We start from the raw sequence: 22,472 nt of genomic DNA, 5'->3' as shown, positions 1-22,472 counted from the left end.
ATATAATTACGGTTTATACACACACACACCATCATCATCATCATCATCATCATCATCGGCGGCGGTCACTCGAGACGAGTATGACAGTCTTCTTCTCAGGGTTGTCTACTTGTGGGTCCGCAGGTGGGCGTAGAGCCCGACCGGGATCCACATATTTTTGTGCAGTATGGGCAGGAGAAAGTGGTGATGGGTTGTGGGTGTGCTGGAGCCTGTTTTTGTCTTTCCTTACGGAGTTGTCGTTTGGTTTCTGCGACACGGCGGAGTTCCTTTTCGTGATGTGCTGCACCTTCTTGCACCGCTGCCCTCCAGAGGTTCCTGTTCAAGGCGATGCGCTCCCAGTCCTGAGATGTTATTTGGAATTTCTTGAGATTGGTCTTGAGGTTGTCCTTGAAACGTTTCTTTTGCCCACCCGGGGCTCGCGGACCTCTCTCCAGCTGGGAGTATAACATCTGTTTGGGGAGGCGGGTGTCAGCCATGCGGATGAGATGTCCTGTCCATCGGAGTTGGTGCTGCATTATTAAGGTGGTGAAACTCGGTATCCTGGCTTCCTCCAGAATGCTGATGTTTGTGCGTCTGTCCTCCCATTTGATCCTGAGTATTTTCCTCAAGGTTCTCTGGTGGTGTTGCTCAAGAGCTCTTAGGTGCCTGCTGTAGGTTGTCCATGATTCTGCCCCATAAAGTAAGGTGGGGAGAACCACAGCTTTGTAAACCAGGAGCTTGGTGTCAACCCGGAGGTCTCTGTCTTCAAAGACTCTTTTCCGGAGTCTGGCATACGCTCCACTGGCATAGCTCAGGCGATGGTTGACCTCAGAGTCAATGTCCGCCTTGGAGGAGAGAAGGCTGCCGAGGTAGGGGAAGTGGTGGACATATTCAAGTGCAGTGTTGTCCACATTTATGATGGGCAAAGTAGATGGCTGGTTGGGTGGGGGTTGATGTAGCACCTGGGTCTTCTTGGTGTGCACGGTCAGACCCAGGGCTCTGTATGCCTTAGCAAAGGAGTTCAGGATGCCCAGAGGTCTTCTGCAGAGTGTGCTACAATGGCATTATCATCTGCATACTGGAGCTCCATGACCGTGGTGGTTCTGATCTTGGTTTTGGCTTTGAACCTGTTAAGGTTGAAGAGCCTGCCATCAGTTCTGTACCAAATTGGGATTCCGTGTGGTAGTTCTTTGTCAATGAGATGGAGTATGGTGGCAATGAAGATAGAGAACAGGGTGGGTGCAATGATGCATCCCTGTTTGACCCCTGTCTCTACAGTGAAAGGCTCAGTCAAAGAGCTGTTGTTGAGCACTGTGGCTGTCATTCCATCATGTAATAATCGCAGTATACTGACGTATTTATCTGGGCAACCATACCTCAGAAGGATGCTCCAGAGGGCCTGGCGATCCACTGTGTCAAAGGCCTTTGTCAGGTCTATAAAAGCCATGAACAAAGGCTGTTTATGTTCACGGCATTTCTCCTGGAGTTGGCGTGCTGTAAAGATCATGTCTGCAGTGCGAAAACCGCACTGCGATTCTGGGAGAACTTCCTCAGACAATGGCAGTAGGTGATTGGCACGAACACGAGCAAGTACTTTGCCAACTGTTGAAAGGAGCGAGATGCCCCTATAGTTCCCACAATCCGCTTTGTCCCCTTTCTTGAATATGGGCACTATCAGAGCGTCCCTGTGCTCCGAGGGGAGTACTTCGTTTTCCCAGACCTTCAAAAAGAGGGAATGGAGGTGGCGCTGGAGCTCTGGTCCACCTTCCTTTAGGACCTCGGCTGGGATCCCATCTGGCCCAGAGGCCTTGTTGTTCTTCAGTCTCCTGATGGCGTCTTGGACCTCTGCTAATGTGGGAGGTTCACCCATGTCTTCCCTGATGGGACTCTGAGGGATATGACTGAGAAGATCTGACTGAATTGTGCTGTCACGGTTGTGGAGTTCCTGAAAGTGCTCTCTCCACCGGTTGTTTATGGACTCATTGCCCTTCAACAGCTCCTGCCCGTCTTTAGAGCATAGGGGGTTTTGGCCGCGATGGCTTGGCCCGTAGACAGCCTTAGTAGCGCTGAAAAAGCCTCTGGTGTCACCAGAGTCTGCCAAACTCTGGATTTCCAGTGCCCTTTCAGTCCACCAGGAGTTTTTAATCTGTCTCACCCGGCTCTGGATGTCAGCCTTGGCTCTGGAGTGAGCCTGTCTCTTTGCTTTGCACGTGATGTCATTTTGCCAGACACGAAAGGTTTCCCTTTTCTTGGAGATGAGCTGTTCTATCTCTGTGTCATTCTCATCAAACCAGTCCTGATGCTTTCTGGACTTGTGCCCGAGAGTGGCACTGCAGGTATCAAGGATGGAAGACTTGAGCAGGCTACAGTGTTCTTCAATGTCGTCAGGGTATTCCTGATTGAGGCTTTCTCCAAGAGAGGTCTGAAACAGCTGCAGGGCGGAAGTTTTGTTCAGGGTCTCAAGGTTTATGCCTTTTTCGCTTCCTTGATGCCCCGTGACAGGTTCGCCCTAGCTGACGAGATATATATATATATATATATATATATATATGTAGATATATATCAAATTATATCTAATATTATAATAATTATATATATATATATATATATATATATATATATATATATATATATATATATATATATATATATATATATATATATATATATATATATATATAGTTTATACACACACACACACACACACAGACACACACACAGTAATCTTTGGACTATAAGTCTGGTTTTTTTTTCTTAGTTTGGGTGGGGGTGCGACTTGTACTCAGGAGCGACTTATATGTGATTTTTTTTTGCAAATTTTCAAAATTCAAAAATACACAATGTCGTGAAACCACGATAAACGAACCGCGATGTAGCAAGGGATTACTGTCATTTAAACTACAAGTGACGTCACCCATGCCGCGCGGCGGTTGTTTACATAAAAGACAAAGGATTCGATCACGGGATGACGAAGGGCCCCACGTACTACCAGCCTCATTAGCGGCTTTTTTTGTAAAAGTGACACGGAGGACGAAGAGTTTGAAGGACTTAATGATTTGGAGTGACACAGAAGGTTTGAAAAACTATTATAGCTTTTACGCACGCCAGGTCCTTCTCGACGGGAGCTCTCTTTCACCTCCGTGGATGGAAGTCGGGGGCCGGCGCTCGGCCGGGTGGCTGTCCGGGGATGGTGGATGGGGCTCGGACATGACTTTTACGCACGCAGGCTCCTATTCTATGGAGCTTTCTTCCACCTCCGTGGATGGAAGTCAGGGGCCGGCGCTCGGCCGGGTGGCTGTCCGGGGACGGTGGATGGGGCTCGGACATGGCTTTTACGCACGCCCGGTCCTGTTTATGGAGCTCTTTTCCACCTCCGTGGCTGGAAGTTCAGTAGTTGTTGGCTCGTTGAACTCTCTTTTTTGTTAAATAAAGAGCCGTTTACAAAACCCACGTCTTTCCTGGTACTTTGTTACCGCTACAGTATCGTTATATACTAGATCTCTGCAGCGCACGCGCTGCGTTGTTGACATAAAGAACGAAGAATTTGATCGATGGATTTCATGATTTGGAGTGACAGAGATGGTTTGATAATATTGTTGTTATATAAACCCACGTCTTTCCTGGTACTTTGTTAACGCTACAATATAGTTATATACTAGATCTCTGCAACGCACGCACGGCGTTGTTGACATAAAGAACGAGGAATTTGATTGATGGATTTCATGATTTGGAGTGACACAGATGGTTTGATAATATTGTTATATGATAGTTATTTGAAATATACTTTATATATCGTTATATGGGTCTGTGGAATAATTAGAAATGCAATTTTAAATGGGTCCGACGTCAGCATATGCTGCGCATACGCGGAATTTTTTACATAAAGCATGATTGATGGATTTAATGAATTGGAGTGACACAGACGGTTTGATAAATGTGTTATTTATGTAATACTTACTTGAATAACTCTGAATGTTACGTCAGGCCCGTTCTCAGCTCCTCGTTTGTGTATATGTCACGTTAGCATACCGTATCGTTTAGCCTGTTGTTGCTGGTTCATATCTGTTTTTGGTGTTGGATTTTAACAAATAAATTTCCCCCAAAATGCGACCTCTACTCCGGTGCGACTTATATATGTTTTTTTTCACTTTATCGTGCATTTTATGGCTGGTGTGATTTATACTCCGGAGCGACTTATAGTCTGAAAATTACGGTATATATATACATATATACATATATATATATATATATACACACACACACTGATATATACGCACATATATATATACACACATACATATATATATACACAGACACACACACACCGTATTGGCCCGAATATAAGACGGCCCCGAATATAATACGACCCCCTCTTTTTTAAGACTCAAGTTTGAAAAAATACTTTTTGAACATTTTCATTTTTATACAGAAAATAATTACATCTGAATCAAATCATTATAACAGTATATTCAAAAGAAAAAGCATGTTACTTTGCTTCATTCAAATCATGCAAAAACTGTCTATCACATCTTAATATCTGTATGTATCTTAATACATTTAAATATGTAAACTTAAGTGCAATCACATTTGTAAATGAATTGCTTCTGGTTTTTGAAATGTCCAGGGTGTAGAGCTTGTCCACTGTTCCACGGCCAGGACGAAAGCCACACTGCTCCTCCTGAATCCGAGGTTCGACCTCCCGACGAACCCTCCTCTTCAGCACCCCTGAATAGACCTTACCAGGGAGGCTAAGGAGTGTGATTCCTCTGTTGTTGGAACAGACCCTCCGGTCCCCCTTCTTTAAAAGACCACCAGTCTTCCAATCCAGAGGCAGACCCTGATGTCCATGCAACGTTGTAGAGATGTGTCAGCCAGGACAGCCCCACAACATTCAGAGCCTTAAAGAACTCTCATTCACCCCCGGGGCCTTGCCTCCGGGGAGCTTTTTAACTACCTCTGTGACTTTGACCCCAGATATTGGAGAGTCCGCCTCAGCTTCTCCAGTCCCACAGGGCAAAACGGCCCGATAAGATGCCTTCTTCAACTTGACGGCATCTCTTACCGTCAGTGTCCACCAGCGGGTTTGGGGGTTGCCGCCGCGACAGGCACCGACCACCTTACGGCCACAGCTCCGGTCGGCTGCCTCAACAATGGAGGCACGGAAGATGGTCCACTCAGACTCAATGTCCCCCGCGTTCCTGGGATGTGGTTAAAGCTCTGCCGCAGTTGAAGCGCTTTCTGGCAAGAAGATTCTGCCAGATTTTCCCAGCTGACCACGGTACATTTGGGTGTGCTAGGTCAGACTGGCATCTTCCCCTACCATCGGAGCCAACCCAACACCAGGTGGTGATCAGTTGACAGCTCTGCCCATCTCTTCACCCGAGTGTCAAAAACATGTGGCCACAAATCCAATGACTCGACTACAAAGTTGATCATCGAACTGTGTCCCCTGATGCCAGGTGCATACTCTTATGTTTGAACATGGTGTTCATTGAACATGGTGTTCATTATGGACAATCCATGCCGAGCACAGAAGTCCAGTAATACAACACCTCTGATCTGTTCTGATCAAGGGGGGGGCTGTTGCTTCCTTCCAGGTCTCACTGTCATTGCCCACGTGAGCATTGAAGTCACCAAGCTGAACAATTGAGTCTCCAGAAGGAGCGTTCTCCAACACTTCCTCCAAGGACTTCAAAAAGAGTGGGTACTCTGAGCTGCCGTTTGGTGCCTAGACACAAAAAAATAGTCACGATCAGTTCCTCCACCCAAAGGCAGAGGAAGGCTACCCTCTCGTTTACCATGGTGAACCCCAATGTGCAGGTGCCCAGCCGGGATGCAATAAGTATGCCAACACCTGCTCAGCGCCTCTCGCTGTGGGCAACTTCAGAGTAGAAGAAAGTCCAGCCCCTCTCAAGAGGGCTTGTACCAGAACCCAAACTGTGTGTGGAGGCAAGTCCGACTATATTCTGGTCAGAACTTTTCCGCCTCGCACATCAGCTCGGGCTCCTTTCCAGCCAGAGAGGTGACATTCCATGACCCAAGAGCCAGCTTCTGTAACCGGGGGTCGGACCACCAAGGTTGCCTTTGGCCGCCGCCCAGCTCACTCTGCACCCGACTCCTTTGCCCCCTCCTACAGGTAGTGAGCCCATGGGAAGGGGGACCCACGTTGCTTTTTCGGGCTGTGCCCCATGGATGAAGGCTTGGGGCACAGCTTTGAGTCGTAACTCCAAGCCTGGCTCCAGAGGGGAGCCCCCGTAACCTGCGTCCATTTATATTTATCATCATAAGGGGTTTGTGAAAAAGTAATAACATTCTATAAAGAAATTAAAATGAATGAAAATGTATGTGTAGAGCGATCTCTCGTTTATCGCGGGAGATGCGTTCCACAACCCACGAAAATCTGAGAATTAGAAACAGTTTATGTATTTATCAGTTTAAACACAATTATATTGAAATTTCATTGAGGCAAGTCAATTAGAAGAGTGTTTTTCCTTGCCAAGCAATGCAAAGTGTCCACCTTCAGAATTACTACTGTACACTTTACCCGGAGGACATCATGCATAGCAAAACCAAAGTGAGTCACGGTTGCGCATGAATTTCCTGTTGCATTGTGGTTCAGTACAAAATATTAAAGCTTTTTAACCCCTCCCCCCAATACTTATATATGACATAAACCTTTCCCATTCCCCTAATAACCATTCCCACACACTGTTTTGTGCATGTAGTGTACCTTTACATTAAATAAAAGAACAAACATGATATTGTCACGTGTCCCGACTCCTTGGTGCACGTGGCCGGCTGCCGTCCCCTACACTTGAAACTCAGTCACGTCCGCATTGACGCACATTGCTCAGAGGCACGCCCCTTGCTACCTGCTACAGTAAAGAAATATGCAGTAATATTTCTTGGGTTGAGAGGAGTATTGTGTGGCGTTATTGGTGATTTTGGCAACTTTTGAAATGTGTCTAATTTTTGATGGCAAATATTGTTTTTGGGTTCCAAAATCATGGGTGTGTACTCATTTGCAATAGTTAAACCTGTCCACAAGAGGTCAGTGTTTTTCCAAGGCCCCAGACACTTGAGACAATATTCCGAATGAGATGGCAATGCTTTGCCCATCACTACCGTTACTTCTAAAGTCCATCCATCCATCCATTTTCTGTACAGCTTTGTCTCCACGGGGGTCGCGGGCCTGCTGGAACCTATCCCAGCTGTCATCAGGCAGTAGTCGTTAGTCCCAATACTGATCATTATCATACACAGTGTTCCTTTTAAGCTGTGCACTGCTCGCGAAGACTCTACGCACAAGAAACTCCATGCTGCACACAAAATGAAATTCAGCATACACTGATTGGTTGATATCTAATGTTAGATGTAATCTAATCTAATTAAGTGGACCAATGATTTTCTTTCTGTGCCTTTTTATAGTGTAAATAGTGATTGACAGGTGTTCAGCCAATGATATGATATGGTTCACTTACGCTACATAGCCAATCATAGCATTGACAGTGCCTGAAAATGTGTCCTGCCAACCCGTGCTGTACAGGTTTGTTAGCTAACAACACTAGGGCGGAGTAAAGAGATGCAAATGCTAAGTTAGCTAACCCCTTATGGCGAAACGAACGAGCAGCGACACAACCACTTGCCAAGCCAAAGTAAATAAGAGATGCATGCGGTGGTTCTTTTAAGATGGAATGGTTGTCAGAGTGTGTGCAACTAAAAGAACAAACGGTGAAACTGGGTGTGATTTTCTCTTTTTTGAGTGAGAATGGTCTACTATGCAAAACATGCAGTGAAGCAAAAGTGGCGGGCGAGTTTACGGAGGGAAAAATATGGACTGGATGGAAGTTTGGCTACCTCACGTATCACATTTAGCAGAAAAATCATTTGAAAGCTGTTGGAATTGTACAAAGACTCAAGATGGGACGGAATCGGTACATTATTGCGGGAGAGGGCAAAAGACTGACAGAAAAGGAACAAGCTGTCACATAAAACAAAATCCAACCCTGAGTAAAGTTCTCATTGACAAAATTTTATTTATTTATTTATTTATTTATTCATGTATTTGTTTATTCATTCATTCATTCATTCATTTATTTAATCTGGTGTTGCACACAGTGGTCCACAGTGTGCAGTGAGCTTGTGTGTTTGCACAGACATTTGAAAAATTAGAGGGAACATTGATCATATTACATTATTAAGAAATGTGTATACTTCCTTTGTTTACCTTGTTTTTCTCAAACAACTCAGTCTGGATGCCCTTGATGTCGGTGTTGATTGCTGTTGCTGCCTGGTGGCGTTTCTTTGCAATTTGTTCTTCCAAGTCTTCAGTTTGAGCCTTGAGCTTCTTGTTGTCCCTCTCCAGTGCCAGTTTCTCTGTCTCCAAACGTTCTCTACGACCCCATTCTGCTGCATTCTCCAACTGCAACCTCTCCATCTGACAGCCACATATATTTTACTTATTTGAAATTTTATAAATATAACATATATATGTATATACAGTGGAGCCTCTGTTTTCAAACATCCCGGTTTTCAAACAATTCCGTATTCGAACAAAAAATTCAAGATTTTTTTGCTTCGGATGTGGGACGAAATACGGTTGTCGAACCTCGCGAGATGAGCCGAGAGGACCCCCATGCCAACTGACTCCATTCGTTATTACATTCTCGTTACTCTGAGGATTGCATCAACTCTAATCATGCTTCTAAATGAAGCAAGTGGGAGCAGTATAGCCATCCTAAAACACAAAGACAGCAAGCAGTAAGCAATGCGACAGTTAGCGCCCGGCGCGCTGCGGGCGCGATCGGACAAAATTAAACTCCCTGCGCACTGAGGTCCACTTAAATTTTGGAAAGTACATCAGGACTTTAAAAATATTTTCTAAATTTCAGAGGCCGCTTTGTCACAATAATGCGACCAGCGCGGTGCAGTTGCGCGTTCGGCAATGCGCCGGGAATGTAGTGGATCAGGAGGAACCCAGGACCTACTGCACCAGCGTAGGGTCTGACCATGGATGCAAGGATTTCATCCCCATACTTAATGGCAGTCAGACTGCCGTTCTCTAGCCTGTAGAGGTCTGTTCGTCCCTCCATGGAAATGCCTCCCCAGACTATCACCGACCCACCACCGAACCGGTCATGCTGAATGATGTTGCAGGCAGCATAGCGCTTTCCTTGGCTTCTCCAGACCCTTTCACGTCTATCACAGGTGCTCAGGGTAAACCTGCTCTCATCTGTGAAAAGCACAAGGCGCCAGTGGCGGACTTGCCAATTCTGGTGTTCTATAGCAAATGCCAATCGAGCTCCACGGTGCTGAGTAGTGAGCATAGGGCACACTACAGGACGTCGTGCCTGAGGCCACCCTCGTGAAGTCTGTTTCAGACTGTTTGGGCAAAAACTACACCACTAGCCTGGTGAAGGGCTCGGGCAGTGCTCAACCTGTTCCTCCTTGCACAAAGGAGCGGATATCAGTCCTGCTGATGGGATGAGGACCGTCTACGGCCCTGTGCAGCTTTCCTAGAGTAACTGCCTGTCTCCTGGAATCTCCTCCAAGCTCTGGAGATTGTACTGGGAGACACATCAAATCTTCTTGCAACAGCACGCATGGATGTGTCATCCTGGAGGAGTTGGACAATCTGCGCAACTTCAGGAGGGTTAAGAAATTGCCTCATGCTTCCAGTCGTGATAATGACTCTTGCTAAAGCCAACACTTGTGAAAAAAACAGTTAAAAAAGATCAAGAGGGAGGAGCTTGAAATGGCCTCCACCTGCAAAACCAGTCCTGTTTTGGGGACCATCTCGTTATTGCCCCTCTAGTGTACCTGTTGTTAATTCCATCAACACTAATGCAGCTGAAAGTGATTAACAACCCCCTCTGCCACGTGCCTGACCAAAACCTTATCAGAAAAGTGTAATTGAATTCATGCCATACCCTGATAAAAAACTGTTCCTTTAATTTTTTTGAGCAATATATATATATATATATATATATATATATATATATATATATATATATATATATATATATATATACATATATATATATACATATATATATATATATATATATATATATATATATATACATACATACACACACACACACACACACACACACACACACACACACACACACACACACACACACACACACACACACACTCGGACTTTCCGGACTTTGCTCTTTCCCAATTTCTACTGAGCGTGTTGCAGCTATGAAATTCTAAGTTAATTATTATTTGAAAAATAGAATAAAGTTTATGAGTTTGAGCATTAAATACGTTGTCTTTGTAGTGTATTCAATTGAGTATACTTTGAAAAGGATTTTCAAATCATTGTATTGTAGTTTTCGAACCAAGTGTTTTTTCACTTTATTGTGCATTTTATGGCTGGTGCGACTTATACTCCGGAGCGAATTATAGTCAGAAAATTACGGTAATAGGTTAAACACAATTAAATGCATGTATTTTAATTAAGACCAACGATTATTTTTTTTTGTGTACTGATGTATTTTTTAAAAAGAGCCATATCTGCCCTAGTCCTTCAGAACATCCACTGGCTGAGTCCTAAGCGCTGCGTTCCTGCTCTGCATATTTGTGTTCTTGGTTCGGATCTACGCTGTTTGTATTCAGACTTGAAGCATACCGGACCAGAGGTTGTTTGGAAGCAAACCGAGACCACTCGAAAAAGTGGGTCTCAGTCCGTTTCTTTAATTTGTTTGCGTGTATTCACACCTGCACAAAAGGTCCGGACCAGCATTACATCAAACCCTGGTCTGTATAAAGTGGACAAAACAGTCAGATCTGAATACACCCTAACTGTTTTAATGTGGCAGTTGCCGGCCAACGTGGCAGTTGGTTAACATATTGGCCAACCATTGATTGACTTGGTATATTCTTTGAGAAGTACCTAAGAAAGATTACCATATTCCCCAATTGACCTTCTATGTCTAAACCATGTGCATCCAACAGTGTTTATCAACTGGGGATAAAAGATAGCTAGAATGGTTACCTCAGTTCTTAATTCAGCTAGTTTCTTGTACATAGTGGTACGAGCTCCGAGTTCATCCTCCAGGTCTTCAGATATTCGACCAAGTTCATCTTGATGCTTTTCCCTCAACAGATTCAGCTGGTATAAAATGGAAGAGACAAATGATGAGAATTATAATTATGGAATTAACATTAAAACGGTAAACAGTTAAACCAAGATGAAATTTCAAACAGTTTTAGTACAGAGTTACAAAATTACCATTTAAAGATGTAATAATACTGAATGATGAGAGAGGGTGAGAGAGTAAGAGAGACAGAGAGCTAGAGAGAGAGATGGAAACAGACAGAGACAGGGACATAAATAAGTTTAGCGAACCATCATGGACAACACCTCTCACCTCCTCCATGACATTGTGGGGTCCCTGAGCTGCTCCTTTAGCAGCAGACTATTACACCCACGGTGTAGGAAGGAAAGATTCCCCAAGTCCTTCATTCCCACTCCTGTCAGACTCTACAACGTGTGGCGCCTGATAAAATTGTGTTTCGTCTCTACCGCTAGCATCAGTGGCACTTGTCTTTGTCAGTTAATTATACTTTTTTAAATTTGGCACTTGTATTCTTTCACTCTTGTACGCTGCTGTGACAAGTAAATATCCCCGCTGTGGGATGAATAAATATCATTTCTATCTGTGTCACATTTCTATCTGTGTCACTCCAAATCATTAAATCAATCGAAATCTTCATCTACTTATAAAAACTTCGCTGACTCCAGAAGTAAATGCGCCACTGACGTCAGACTCATCGTTAGTTGCGCTTCTAATTATACCACAGGCCTATGTAACTATATATCAACCACCGTATTTTTCGGACTATAAATCACATGTTTTTTTTATAGTTTGGCCAGGAGTGCGACTTATAATCAGGAGCGACTTATAAGTGAAATTATTAGCACATTATTACTTGATCATTAATACATTACTTATTTATTAGTATAGTTATCACCAAATGTTATTTCCACTGTAAACCACACGAGGTCGCACTTGGCCTGTGGAATAATTGGAGCCCCAACTGTCAATGAGTCTGAATCCATTCACTGACTTCCGGAGTCAGGAGTTGTTTATAACACAGAGGACAGAGATTGACACACAGGACGAAGATTTCAATGGATTTAATGATTTGGAGTGACACAGATTGCTCGATAAACTTGTTATTTGTGTTGTAGTTATTTAATATATAGTTAATTTAGTGTATCAAGTTGTAGTATAAGACTTTTCTTCTGCTCGTCAGTCAACCTGGGCAAGTTACTTTCCTTCAAAAATACTTTCATTCCATTCCTTGATGTTTGTGGTTGGGTATATAACATCTGATACTATTGCTCAAAGCAATTTTGAGTTACATTAAATTTATAATGCATTACGCTTGAGGTTGGTTTTTCTACCGTAATTTTCGGACTATAAGTCGCTCCGGAGTATAATTCGCACCAGCCATAAAATGCACAATAAAGTGAAAAAAAACATATATAAGTCGCACCTGAGTATAAGTCGCACTTTTGGGGCAAATTTATTCATCAAAATCCAACACCAAGAACAGACATGAACGAGCAACAACAGCCTAAACGATAGGTATGCTAACGTGACAAACACAAACAAAGAGCTGAGAACGGGCCTGACGTAACATTCAGAGTTATTCTAGTAACATTACATAAATAACACGTTATCAAAACCATCTGTGTCACTCCAATTCATTAAATCAATCGATCGTCCTTTATGTAAACAATGCCGCGTACGCGCTCCATTGGACTCGTTGTGATTTGCATTTCTAATTTTCCACAGATCCATAAAACGATATATAAAGTATATTTCTAATAACTATCACATTACAACAATATTATCAAACCATTCGTGTCACTCCAAATCATTAAATCCATCGATCAAATTCCTCGTCCTTTGTCTACAAAGCCGCACGTGGGCCCTGACGTCAGCCTCGTTGTTATTCCACAGATCTAGTATATAACTATATTGTAGCGTTAACAAAGTACAAGGAAAGACGTGGGTTTGGTAAATGGCTCTTTATCTAACAAAACAACAGTTCAACGAGGCAACAATTACTGAACTTTCAGTCACGAAGGTGGAAGAGAGCTCCATAGAATAGGACCGGGCGTGCGTAAAAGCCATGTCCGAGCCCCATCCACCGTCCCCGGACAGCCACCAGGCCAAGCGCCGGTCCCAGACTTACATCCATGGAGGTGAAAGAAAGTGCCGTAGAGTATGACCGGGCGTGCGTAAAAGCCATGTCCGAGCCCCATCCACCGTCCCCGGACAGCCACCCAGCCGAGCACCGGCCCCCGACTTCTATCCACGGAGGTGAAAGAGAGCTCCCTTCGAGTAGTAACGGGCGTGCGTAAAAGCTATAATAGTTTTTCAAACCTTCTGTGTCACTCCAAATCATGAAATCCTTCAAACTCTTTGCCCTCTGTGTCACTTACAAACAAAGCCGCTAATGATGCCGGTAGTACGTGGGGCCCTTCGTCATCTTCGTCATCCCGTGATCGAATCTTTGGGGTCATTCGTGCCTTTTGTGTTTTTGTTCTCAGAGTGTGAGTTCCTTTCGTAACCTATCCAACTCCTCTTGACTACTCTTCTTTAAGTAAGTTTCATATCTTATTAGTTTGCCTCTAATTAATAAGCGTCACACAATATTGGAGGGCATCTCCCCATTGTCATTGTTCGATATATTAAACCATGTCTTTCTTAATTTTTTCCATCATTTGATTCAATATATCATTGTCTAGCCTCCACAAGGTTTCTCTTCTACCTTGATCTAAATTTATTTTCAGATGTGATCCTAGAGGTCCATGATACCAATGTCAAACTCAACTACTGTTGGGAAAAATGTTCTACATTATCATTAGATTCCATGGGTTTAATGCAAAATGTTCGTTGTATGGCAGTTTGACCTTGTGTCCAGGGAGCTTCCAACTGTTATAGAATGTTAAGCAAAAACATCTGGGTTTGCTCTTTCATAAGTTGTGATGCACATGTCTGGACCCATGAGCTGTGATATATATGTCTACAGTCATGAGTCGTTGAGCAAGATTGTCCTGGGTTTGAATAATGACACCTTTGAGAGGTCTATACTGCTCTCCTTAAGTAATAACATCTGGGTTTTCTGTCTCATGTGTTAAACTGACTGCTGTGAACAAATGAGAAGCTATACATTTGTGTAAACCCCACCCATAGTATTTACTCAATAAAAAGTGGCCAGCCTGAAGAAGGGCACAGTTTTTGAGCAACGCTTGTTGTTGTTTGAATGCTGTCCTTTTGCAAAAGCTTAGTAGCCATTGAGGACAACTCTCTGCCTCTGTGAAATTCTTTGTGAATGTTGAAGACCCAACAACTACCCTATTTAAATATTTTTCAAAAATAAAATGTGAGTCAATCCTCAAATAGGCCCTGTGTGCATTAGAATAATAGGGATAGTCCTTGGTCAAAGGATTCAGTTCCGTCCAAATATCTATTATTCCAATATCTTTCATTGTTCAATTACATTTTTTGTTGGCCCACCCCAGGGTTATATCTAAAACCAGACTATTTTCTAAAAAAGGGAAGAATGTCTGTTATTGACAATTGAGCTGTCTTTTTTATTTCTTATCAAAAATGCATTGGTTATTGCCCTCATCACCATTGTGAAGCAGGAAAATATCGAATATTGGTATTGATAGAAAAAAAAAGTTATTGTACATTCTTACATTTATGTAATGTCTTTTAGGACATGTTTTGGGACATGTAAAAGCTTTGATTGTGAGCAATATATTTAATCGCTAGTACACTAAACCACGTGTCTTACCTGTTTAAGGATTTCCTGTTTACTCTTGCTCAGCTCCTCGTATTTAAGTTTCCACTGACTGAGCTCTGTCTCTAGCTTCTCAATAGTCTTACTCAATTCAAGCTTGTCTCTGTGAATTACAAAAACATAGGTGGTTATGCGGCTCGTGACAGGAAATCGTGTCAACTTCCATGATCTTTGCTAAAATCTGGTCCAAAAATTTAAATTATCATGTGTAATAAACAAAGTTTGCAAAAAATGATACATTTTTCCCAATAATTTGAACAAAATTGAAGAAACTATCATTCCTGACTTTTATTTTTTTATTTGTAATAATACAATGAGATGAATTGGTTTCAATAGTTTCAGACTCAAAAAATCCTATGAGGAAATCCATAAATACAATGTGGCCAACCAAGTCAAGTTAAGTTTATTTATACAGCCCTAAATCACACGCAAGTCTCAAAGGACTTCACATATACAAAAAAATGACAATTATTCTCAAACATCCCCTGATCTTAAACTCCCAGGAGGGCAAGGAAAAACTAAAAAAAACACTACTAGGGGAAAATGAGAAACCTTGAGAAGGGACCACTGATGGGAGGATCCCCCTTCCAGGATGACCAGGCTGGAATGGATGCAGAGAGGGCACATAGAATTCATAATTAAAATACATAAATATAATTATATATAATTACATAGTAATAACAAAATCAAAGAAAAAGTGGATGTCCAATTCAAAGTGAAGAGCTGCAGGAAGTGCCCTCGATTGTCCTGAGATCGTCTCATCCTGATTGATCCACGAGAATCCAGACAGCCGCTATCAGTTTGGGTGTCACCTAACCACCTGTCCAGCTGGGGGTGGGGGGAGGGAGCGAAAAACACAAACTCCAGCCGAATCGACCACTACAGGTTAATTAAAGGCCATATCATAACAATGTGTCTTTATACATGTCTTAAATGTTTCTACTGAGGTAGCAGTTCTAATATCCATTGATAGGGCATTCCAAAGCTCTGGAGCCTGAATACAAAATGCTCTAGACCCCGGAGACATTTTTTTGGCCCTCGGGCTCACTAAAAGACTAGCATTTTGCGAGCGGAGGTTACGGGACGGAACATAAGGAACAACTAAGTCAACAAGATATGAAGGCGCTTAGCCATGTAATGATTTATAGGTTAATGGGAGAACCTTGAAGTCACATCTTAAATGGACCGGGAGCCAATGTAAGTTGGCTAATATTAGGGTAATGTGATTTTTCCTTGCCCTTTTGGGAGCCCAAGATCAGGGGATGCTTTGAGAATAATTGTCAATTGATTGTCTATGTGAAGCCCTTTGAGACTGCTTGTGATTTAGGGCTATAGAAATAAACTTGACTTGATATAGAAGGGAACAGAGTGGTTGCACGTCAATTTGGCATTATTGAATCGATGGTGAGATGGTGGAAACGGCATCGGGAAGGACTGCAACAATATAAAAAGACGACAAAAGCTGTCAGAGGTCTTAAAAGCCGATGGTCCAAACTGGAAAACATTCTTGGAGACTGGGTGAACACACGGAGAGCGGATTGCCGAGGTGTTTCCACTGTGGAGATCAGACTGAAAGCAAAAGCAATCGCTACCGAAAAGAAATATCAAGACTTCAAAGGGAGAGCGTCATGGTGTTGGCGATTTGGCTTGGATGACCAGTGGTGAGAAATCCTTTATAAAAACTGGACCTATGCGAAGAGAAACTTTCATACAAGTCTGCCAGTGGATCCTGACAGCGTGGAGCAGTGTGAAAAAATCCACCATTACCAACGGATTTCGAAGAGCCAGTCTGCTTCGTGACGGAGAAGACAGCACAAGCTCAGGAGTGAATTTGCCTAAGAACGAGAGTGACGATGAAAGCGACAACAAAAGAGAGAATGAGAAAGAGTGTTTCGACGCACTATTCCACTCGGACACTGAGGAGGAAGATTTTGCTGGTTTCAGTGGACAGGAGGAAGACGGCTCTTAGTGACTTTGTTGATTGGTAACTGGTAAGTTTTTTTTTTTTACCCGCCTAGTTAGTGCTGTTACTTCCTTGTGTACAACAAGATGTTAATGTTATTAAAACTTTAGCCCAGCTAGTATTAAATGTTACTTGTTTAAAATGAAATGTTAGTGTGATTAAAACTTTAAAAAGGCTTTCTGTGTACAGTCTTTCTTTGTGAATAATTCGTGCGCACGTGCGGCTTATAGTCCCGCATGCGGCTTATATATAAAAAAAAAAAAAAAACTGAAATACTCCCGAATTTTAGCTGGTGTGGCTAATACTCCGGTGCGGCTTATAGGTCGAAATTTACGGTAAATCGCACCAGAGTTTAAGTCGCATTTTGGGGGAAATCTATTTGACAAAATCCAACACCAAGAACAGACATTCACCAGCAACAAGCAAAACAATACGGTATGCTAACGTGACATAAACACAAACGAGGAGCTGAGAACGGGCCTGACGTAACATTAACAGTGATTCAAATAACTATAACAAACAACAATTTTATCGAACCATCCGTGTCACTCCAAATCATTAAATCCATCGAAATCCTCGTCCTCTGAGTCACTTAAAAAACATTTTTAAAAAACTGTTGACTCCGGAACTCCATGCGCCGCTGACGTCAGAATCATCGTCAGTTGCTCCGATTATTCCACAGAACTACGTAAATAACTATATTGTAGCGTTACCAAAGTACCAGGCAAGACGTGGGTTTAGTAACTGGCTCTTTATTTCACAAAACAAGAGCTCAACATATGAGCAACACACAGTGCTATTGTTAGCAGAGTTATTCAAATAAAATAAGTCATTCTGTGGAGACAGAGAAAATGACGACTGTCGCACAACTCACTTTGGTTTGCCAGTGCCCATTTAACACATGGGTATCACCTGGATTTTATTAAGAACATTTGTCAAACAGAAATAGTAAAAGCAGAACTTCCTGTGTAGCATCCTTAAAAAAAGGCTACATATACAGAGGACATATACTAACACCCCCACTTGCTCTTATGTTGGTAAATACATGCAGAATAAAAATATAATGATTTTTCTCAAGGTAATGCATACTTATTTCATAAACATAAATACCTCAAAATTCATATGATAGAAACACATTCCATAAACAAATTTCTACTCTCCAAACATAAATGCCACAAAATTAATCATCTTAGACTTTGTTGGAGGTTTTCTCATGATATCAGCCACCATATGTTCTGTTGGACAGTAGTCCAGCATTACTTTGCCATCGTTAACAGTTGATCTTACAAAATGGTATTTTATGTCAACATGTTTACATCGTTGTCTTTGTACAGGATTTTTAGCTAAGGCTATGGCTCCTTGGTTGTCTTCATAAACCTTTGGCTGCTTGTAATGATACCCATCAATACCATCTAACAGTTGGACTAAATACAGACATTCTTGTACAGTTGAAGCTAAGGCCATGTATTCAGCTTCACACGTTGAAAGAGCTACTGTTGCTTGTCTTTTGGTTTTCCATTAAATTAAGGGACCTAATTGTCTCAAGCTAACACAATAACCTGATGTACTACATCTGTCAGTATCATGTTCAGCCCAGTTTGCTTCACTGAATGCTTCCAACCCAAGTGGTTCACCATCACTCTTTTTGTAACACATCTTTTCCTTTGTGCCCTTTAAATACCTCAATCAATACATGTTTTACTGTAGCCGATTGTTCTGTAGTTGGTTTGGAAAAGTATTGGGAAAGTTTGCTCACGACAAAGCTTAGATCTGGTCTGGTACATGTTGATAAATAGATTAAGCTGCCACCAGCCTCTCTATATTTCTTCAGATCACTCAGGGTTTCTGCGTTTTCAGAATAGTTAAGCTTAGGTTCACATGGTGTTGCTCGAGGCTTACAATCTTGCATATCAAATCTGTCAAGTATTTTGTCAACATATCTTTTCTGTGACATTGTTATACAGTGATCGCCAATCATTTATGATTTAAAACCATCGCCACCAACACACCATCACTCAGTGTCTCTCCAGCATTTCTCAAAGCTGTGATCGCCGTTTCTGCACGGATGACATACCGTATTTTTTGGACTAAAAGTCACTCCAGAATATAGGTGGCATTAGCCATAAAATGCAGAATAACGTGAAAAAAAAAACATATACAAGTCACTCCGGAGTATAGGTCGCATTTTGGGGGAAATTTATTTGACAAAATCCAACACCAAGAACAGACATGAACGAGCAACAACAAGCTAAACGATAGGTATGCTAACATGACAAAAACACAAATGAAGAGCTGAGAACGGGCCTGACGTAAGAGTTATTCTAATCACTATTACATAAATAACACGTTTATAAAACCATCTGTGTCACTCCAGTTCATTAAATCCATAGATCGTCCTTTATGTAAACAATGCCGCGTATGCGCCGCGCCACCGGACTCGTAAGTTGCATTTCTAATTATTCCACAGACCCATATAACGATATATAAAGTATATTTCAAATAACTATCATATTACAACAATATTATCAAATCATCTGTGTCACTCCAAATCATTAAATCCATCAATCAAATTCCTCGTCCTTTGTTAACTCCGCACGTACGCTCTGACGTCAGCCTCGTCGTTATTCCACAGATCTAGTATATAACTATGTTGTAGAGTTAACAAAGTCGACTTCCAGGCGTGCGGCGGTGTGGACTTACATCCCCGGAGGTGGCATTTCCAGCCACGGAGGTGGAAGAGAGCTCCATAGAATAGGACCGGGTGTGCGTAAAAGCCATGTCCGAGCCCCATCCACCGTGCCCGGACAGCCACCCGGCCAAGTACTGGCCCCCGACTTCCATCCACGGAGGTGAAAGAGAGCTCTGTTGAGTCGGACCGGGTGTGCGTAAAAGCCATAATAGTTTTTCAAACTTTCTGTGTCACTCCAAATCATTAAATCTTTCAAACTCTTCATCCTCCGTGTCACTTACAAACAAAGCCGCTAATGATGCCGGTAGTACGTGGGGCCCTTCGTCATCTTTGTCATCCCATGATCGAAGTTTTGTCCTTTATGTAAACAACCACCGCGCTGCTGATTCAAATTACAGCAATTCCCTTGCCACATCGCGGTTTGTTTATCGCGGTTTCTCTTTTGTTTTTGTTTTTAATTGAGAAAATTTGTGAAAACATTCATATATAAGTCGCTCCTCAGAATAAGTCACCCCCCACCCAAACTAAGAAAAAAACCCCGCGACTTGTAGTCCGAAAATTACGGTAATCAGTCAAGCTTTCTCCACTGGCCTTCTGTAAAGTTGTCAGCTCAGTATACAGGCAAATGATCTGAGGCTTACCTCTGCCTGCATAATAGTCTCTCAAAATTTTACGCGCTTTGCGACCATTATCACCTGCTTCTCACATGATGAGTGACAAACTTTTGTTGTCCAGGAACTGGATCATCTCCGCATAAGCCTTGGCGTTCTTAGTCTTGTCGTCGTCTTCCTCCTTGCAACCTGTGGCCCAAGAACTTTGTCTCCCACAGTTCATAATTTGTCTCGTCACCGTCGGGACCACCGGCAGCTTGACTCTGCTTGCGCGTTGCCTCTCTAAAAAGTTATCAAATAAACGGCCACTTTGTATCCTGGGCCCATAAACTATTAGCAGAGTTATTGAAATAAAATAAGTCATACTGTGGAGACAGAGAAAATGACAACCGTCACACAACTCTCTTTGGATTGCCAGTGCCCATTTAACACATTGGTATCGCCTGGATTTTATTTAGAACATTTGTCAAACTGAAATAGTAAAGGCAGTACTTCCTGTGTAGCGTCCTTCAAAACAAAAGTCTCAATATACAGACCACATATACAAACAGCCATAAGCAAGCCCCCTGGATCGCTCTTCCTGCACAGACTCAGCAAACTGACATGACTAAACAAAACGATAAAGTGACTGACTGACTAACCAAAACAGACTTGAAAACGACAGGAACCAAAAAGACATGACGCGTGATGACAACAGCAATACGACATCAGGAACCAAAAAGACATCAAGACAACAATGATGCGACGGGGCGTGTGGGGCAGACAGGACTTATATACACGACAGGTAACAAGAGGCAGGTGAGAATAATCATGGGCACACAAGAGGAGAGGGGCGAGCACAGACAGAAACCATATACACACACACACACACACACACACACACACACACACACACATACATACATACATACATACACACATACACACACACACACACACACACACACACACACACACACACACACACACAGAGAGACACAAACACATAGTGGAGCCTCGGTTTTCGAACGTCCTGGTTCTCGAACAATTTGGGATTCGAACAAAAAATTCAAGATTTTTTGCTTCGGATGTCGGACGAAATTCGGTTGTCGAACCTCGCGAGATGAGCCGAGAGGACCCGCATGCCAACTGACTCCGTTTGTTAATACATTGTCGTTACTCTGAGTATTGCATCTACTCTAATCATGCCTCCAAATGAAGTAAGTGGGAGCAGTAAAGCCGTCCTAAAACACAAAGACGCTCCTAAAGTAATCCGACAGTGAGCGCCCAGCGTGCTGCGGTTGCGCGATCGGACCAAAATAAGCTCCCTGCGCACTGAGTTCCACTTAAATTTGGGGAAGTTCATTAGGACTTTAAAAATATTTTCTAAATTTTAGCGACGGCTCTGTCACAATAATGCGACCAGCGCGGTGCAGTTGCGCGGTCGGCGACGCGCTACTATGGTTGCGCGTTCGGCGGTGCGCTGCAGTTGCGCCATCGGACAAAATTAAGCTCCTTGCGCACTGAGGTCCACTTGAATTTTGAAAGGTACATCAGGACTTTAAAAATATTTTCTAAATTTCAGCGACGGCTCTGTCACAATAATGCGACCGGCCGGTGCAGTTGAGCGGTCGGTGACGCATTATGGTTGCACGTTCGGCGGTGCGCTGCAGTTGCGCAATCAGACAAATGCGCAAATAAAAAAATGCTTAAAACAGGCTTTTTTTTCTTGGAACGGATGAATTTTTTTCCATTATTTATAATGGGAAAACATGATTCGGAATTCGAACGATTCACTTCTCGAACAGCCTTCTGGAACGGATTGTGTTCGAAAACCGAGGCTCCACTGTGTGTGTGTGTGTGTGTGTGTGTGTGTGTGTGTGTGTGTGTGTGTGTGTGTGTGTGTGTGTGTGTGAAGCAGGGCCTGAGGACTCTGAGGCGGACTCTCCAATCTCGGAGGTCGAAGTCACTGAGGTAGTTAAAAAACTCCTTGGTGGCAAGGCCCCGGGGGTGGATGAGATCCGCCCGGAGTTCTTAAAGGCTCTGGATGTTGTGGGGCTGTCATGGCTGACACGCCTCTACAGCATTGCGTGGACATCGGAGACGGTGCCTCTGGATTGGCAGACTGGGGTGGTGGTTCCCCTCTTTAAGAAGGGGGACCGGAGGGTGTGTTCCAATTACAGGGGAATCACACTCCTCAGCCTCCCGGGTAAGGTCTATTCAGGGGTGCTGGAGAGGAGGATCCGTCGGGAGGTCGAACCTCGGATTCAGGAGGAGCAGTAGGGCTTTCGTCCTGGCCGTGGAACAGTGGACCAGCTCTACACCCTCGGCAGGATCCTCAAGGGTGCATGGGAGTTCGCCCAACCAGTCCACATGTGTTTTGTGGACTTGGAGAAGGCGTTCGACCGTGTCC

General features: G+C 43.1%; 1 protein-coding gene across 13 annotated transcripts in view; it reads right to left on the bottom strand.

The window, feature by feature from the left end:
- The window catches only part of ccdc102a (coiled-coil domain containing 102A), an 83,576-nt gene that overhangs the window by 19,997 nt on the left and 41,107 nt on the right, over positions 1 to 22,472 (bottom strand). For all 13 annotated transcript variants that reach the window (XM_085907244.1, XM_085907248.1, XM_085907242.1 and 10 more), the window contains 3 exons: positions 14,812 to 14,920; positions 10,988 to 11,104; positions 8,207 to 8,416 (listed from right to left, as the gene is read on the bottom strand). In XM_085907244.1, the coding sequence (XP_085763370.1) occupies positions 8,207 to 8,416; positions 10,988 to 11,104; positions 14,812 to 14,920 (436 nt within the window). The remainder of the gene's footprint in view (positions 1 to 8,206; positions 8,417 to 10,987; positions 11,105 to 14,811; positions 14,921 to 22,472) is intronic.

This window comes from Syngnathus leptorhynchus, chromosome 3, assembly GCF_054491065.1.
Source record: "Syngnathus leptorhynchus isolate UIUO chromosome 3, UIUO_Slep, whole genome shotgun sequence".
Classification (NCBI taxonomy): domain Eukaryota; kingdom Metazoa; phylum Chordata; class Actinopteri; order Syngnathiformes; family Syngnathidae; genus Syngnathus; species Syngnathus leptorhynchus.
Note: the sequence above shows the minus strand (reverse complement) of the source record. Positions and strands in the feature narration are given on the sequence as shown.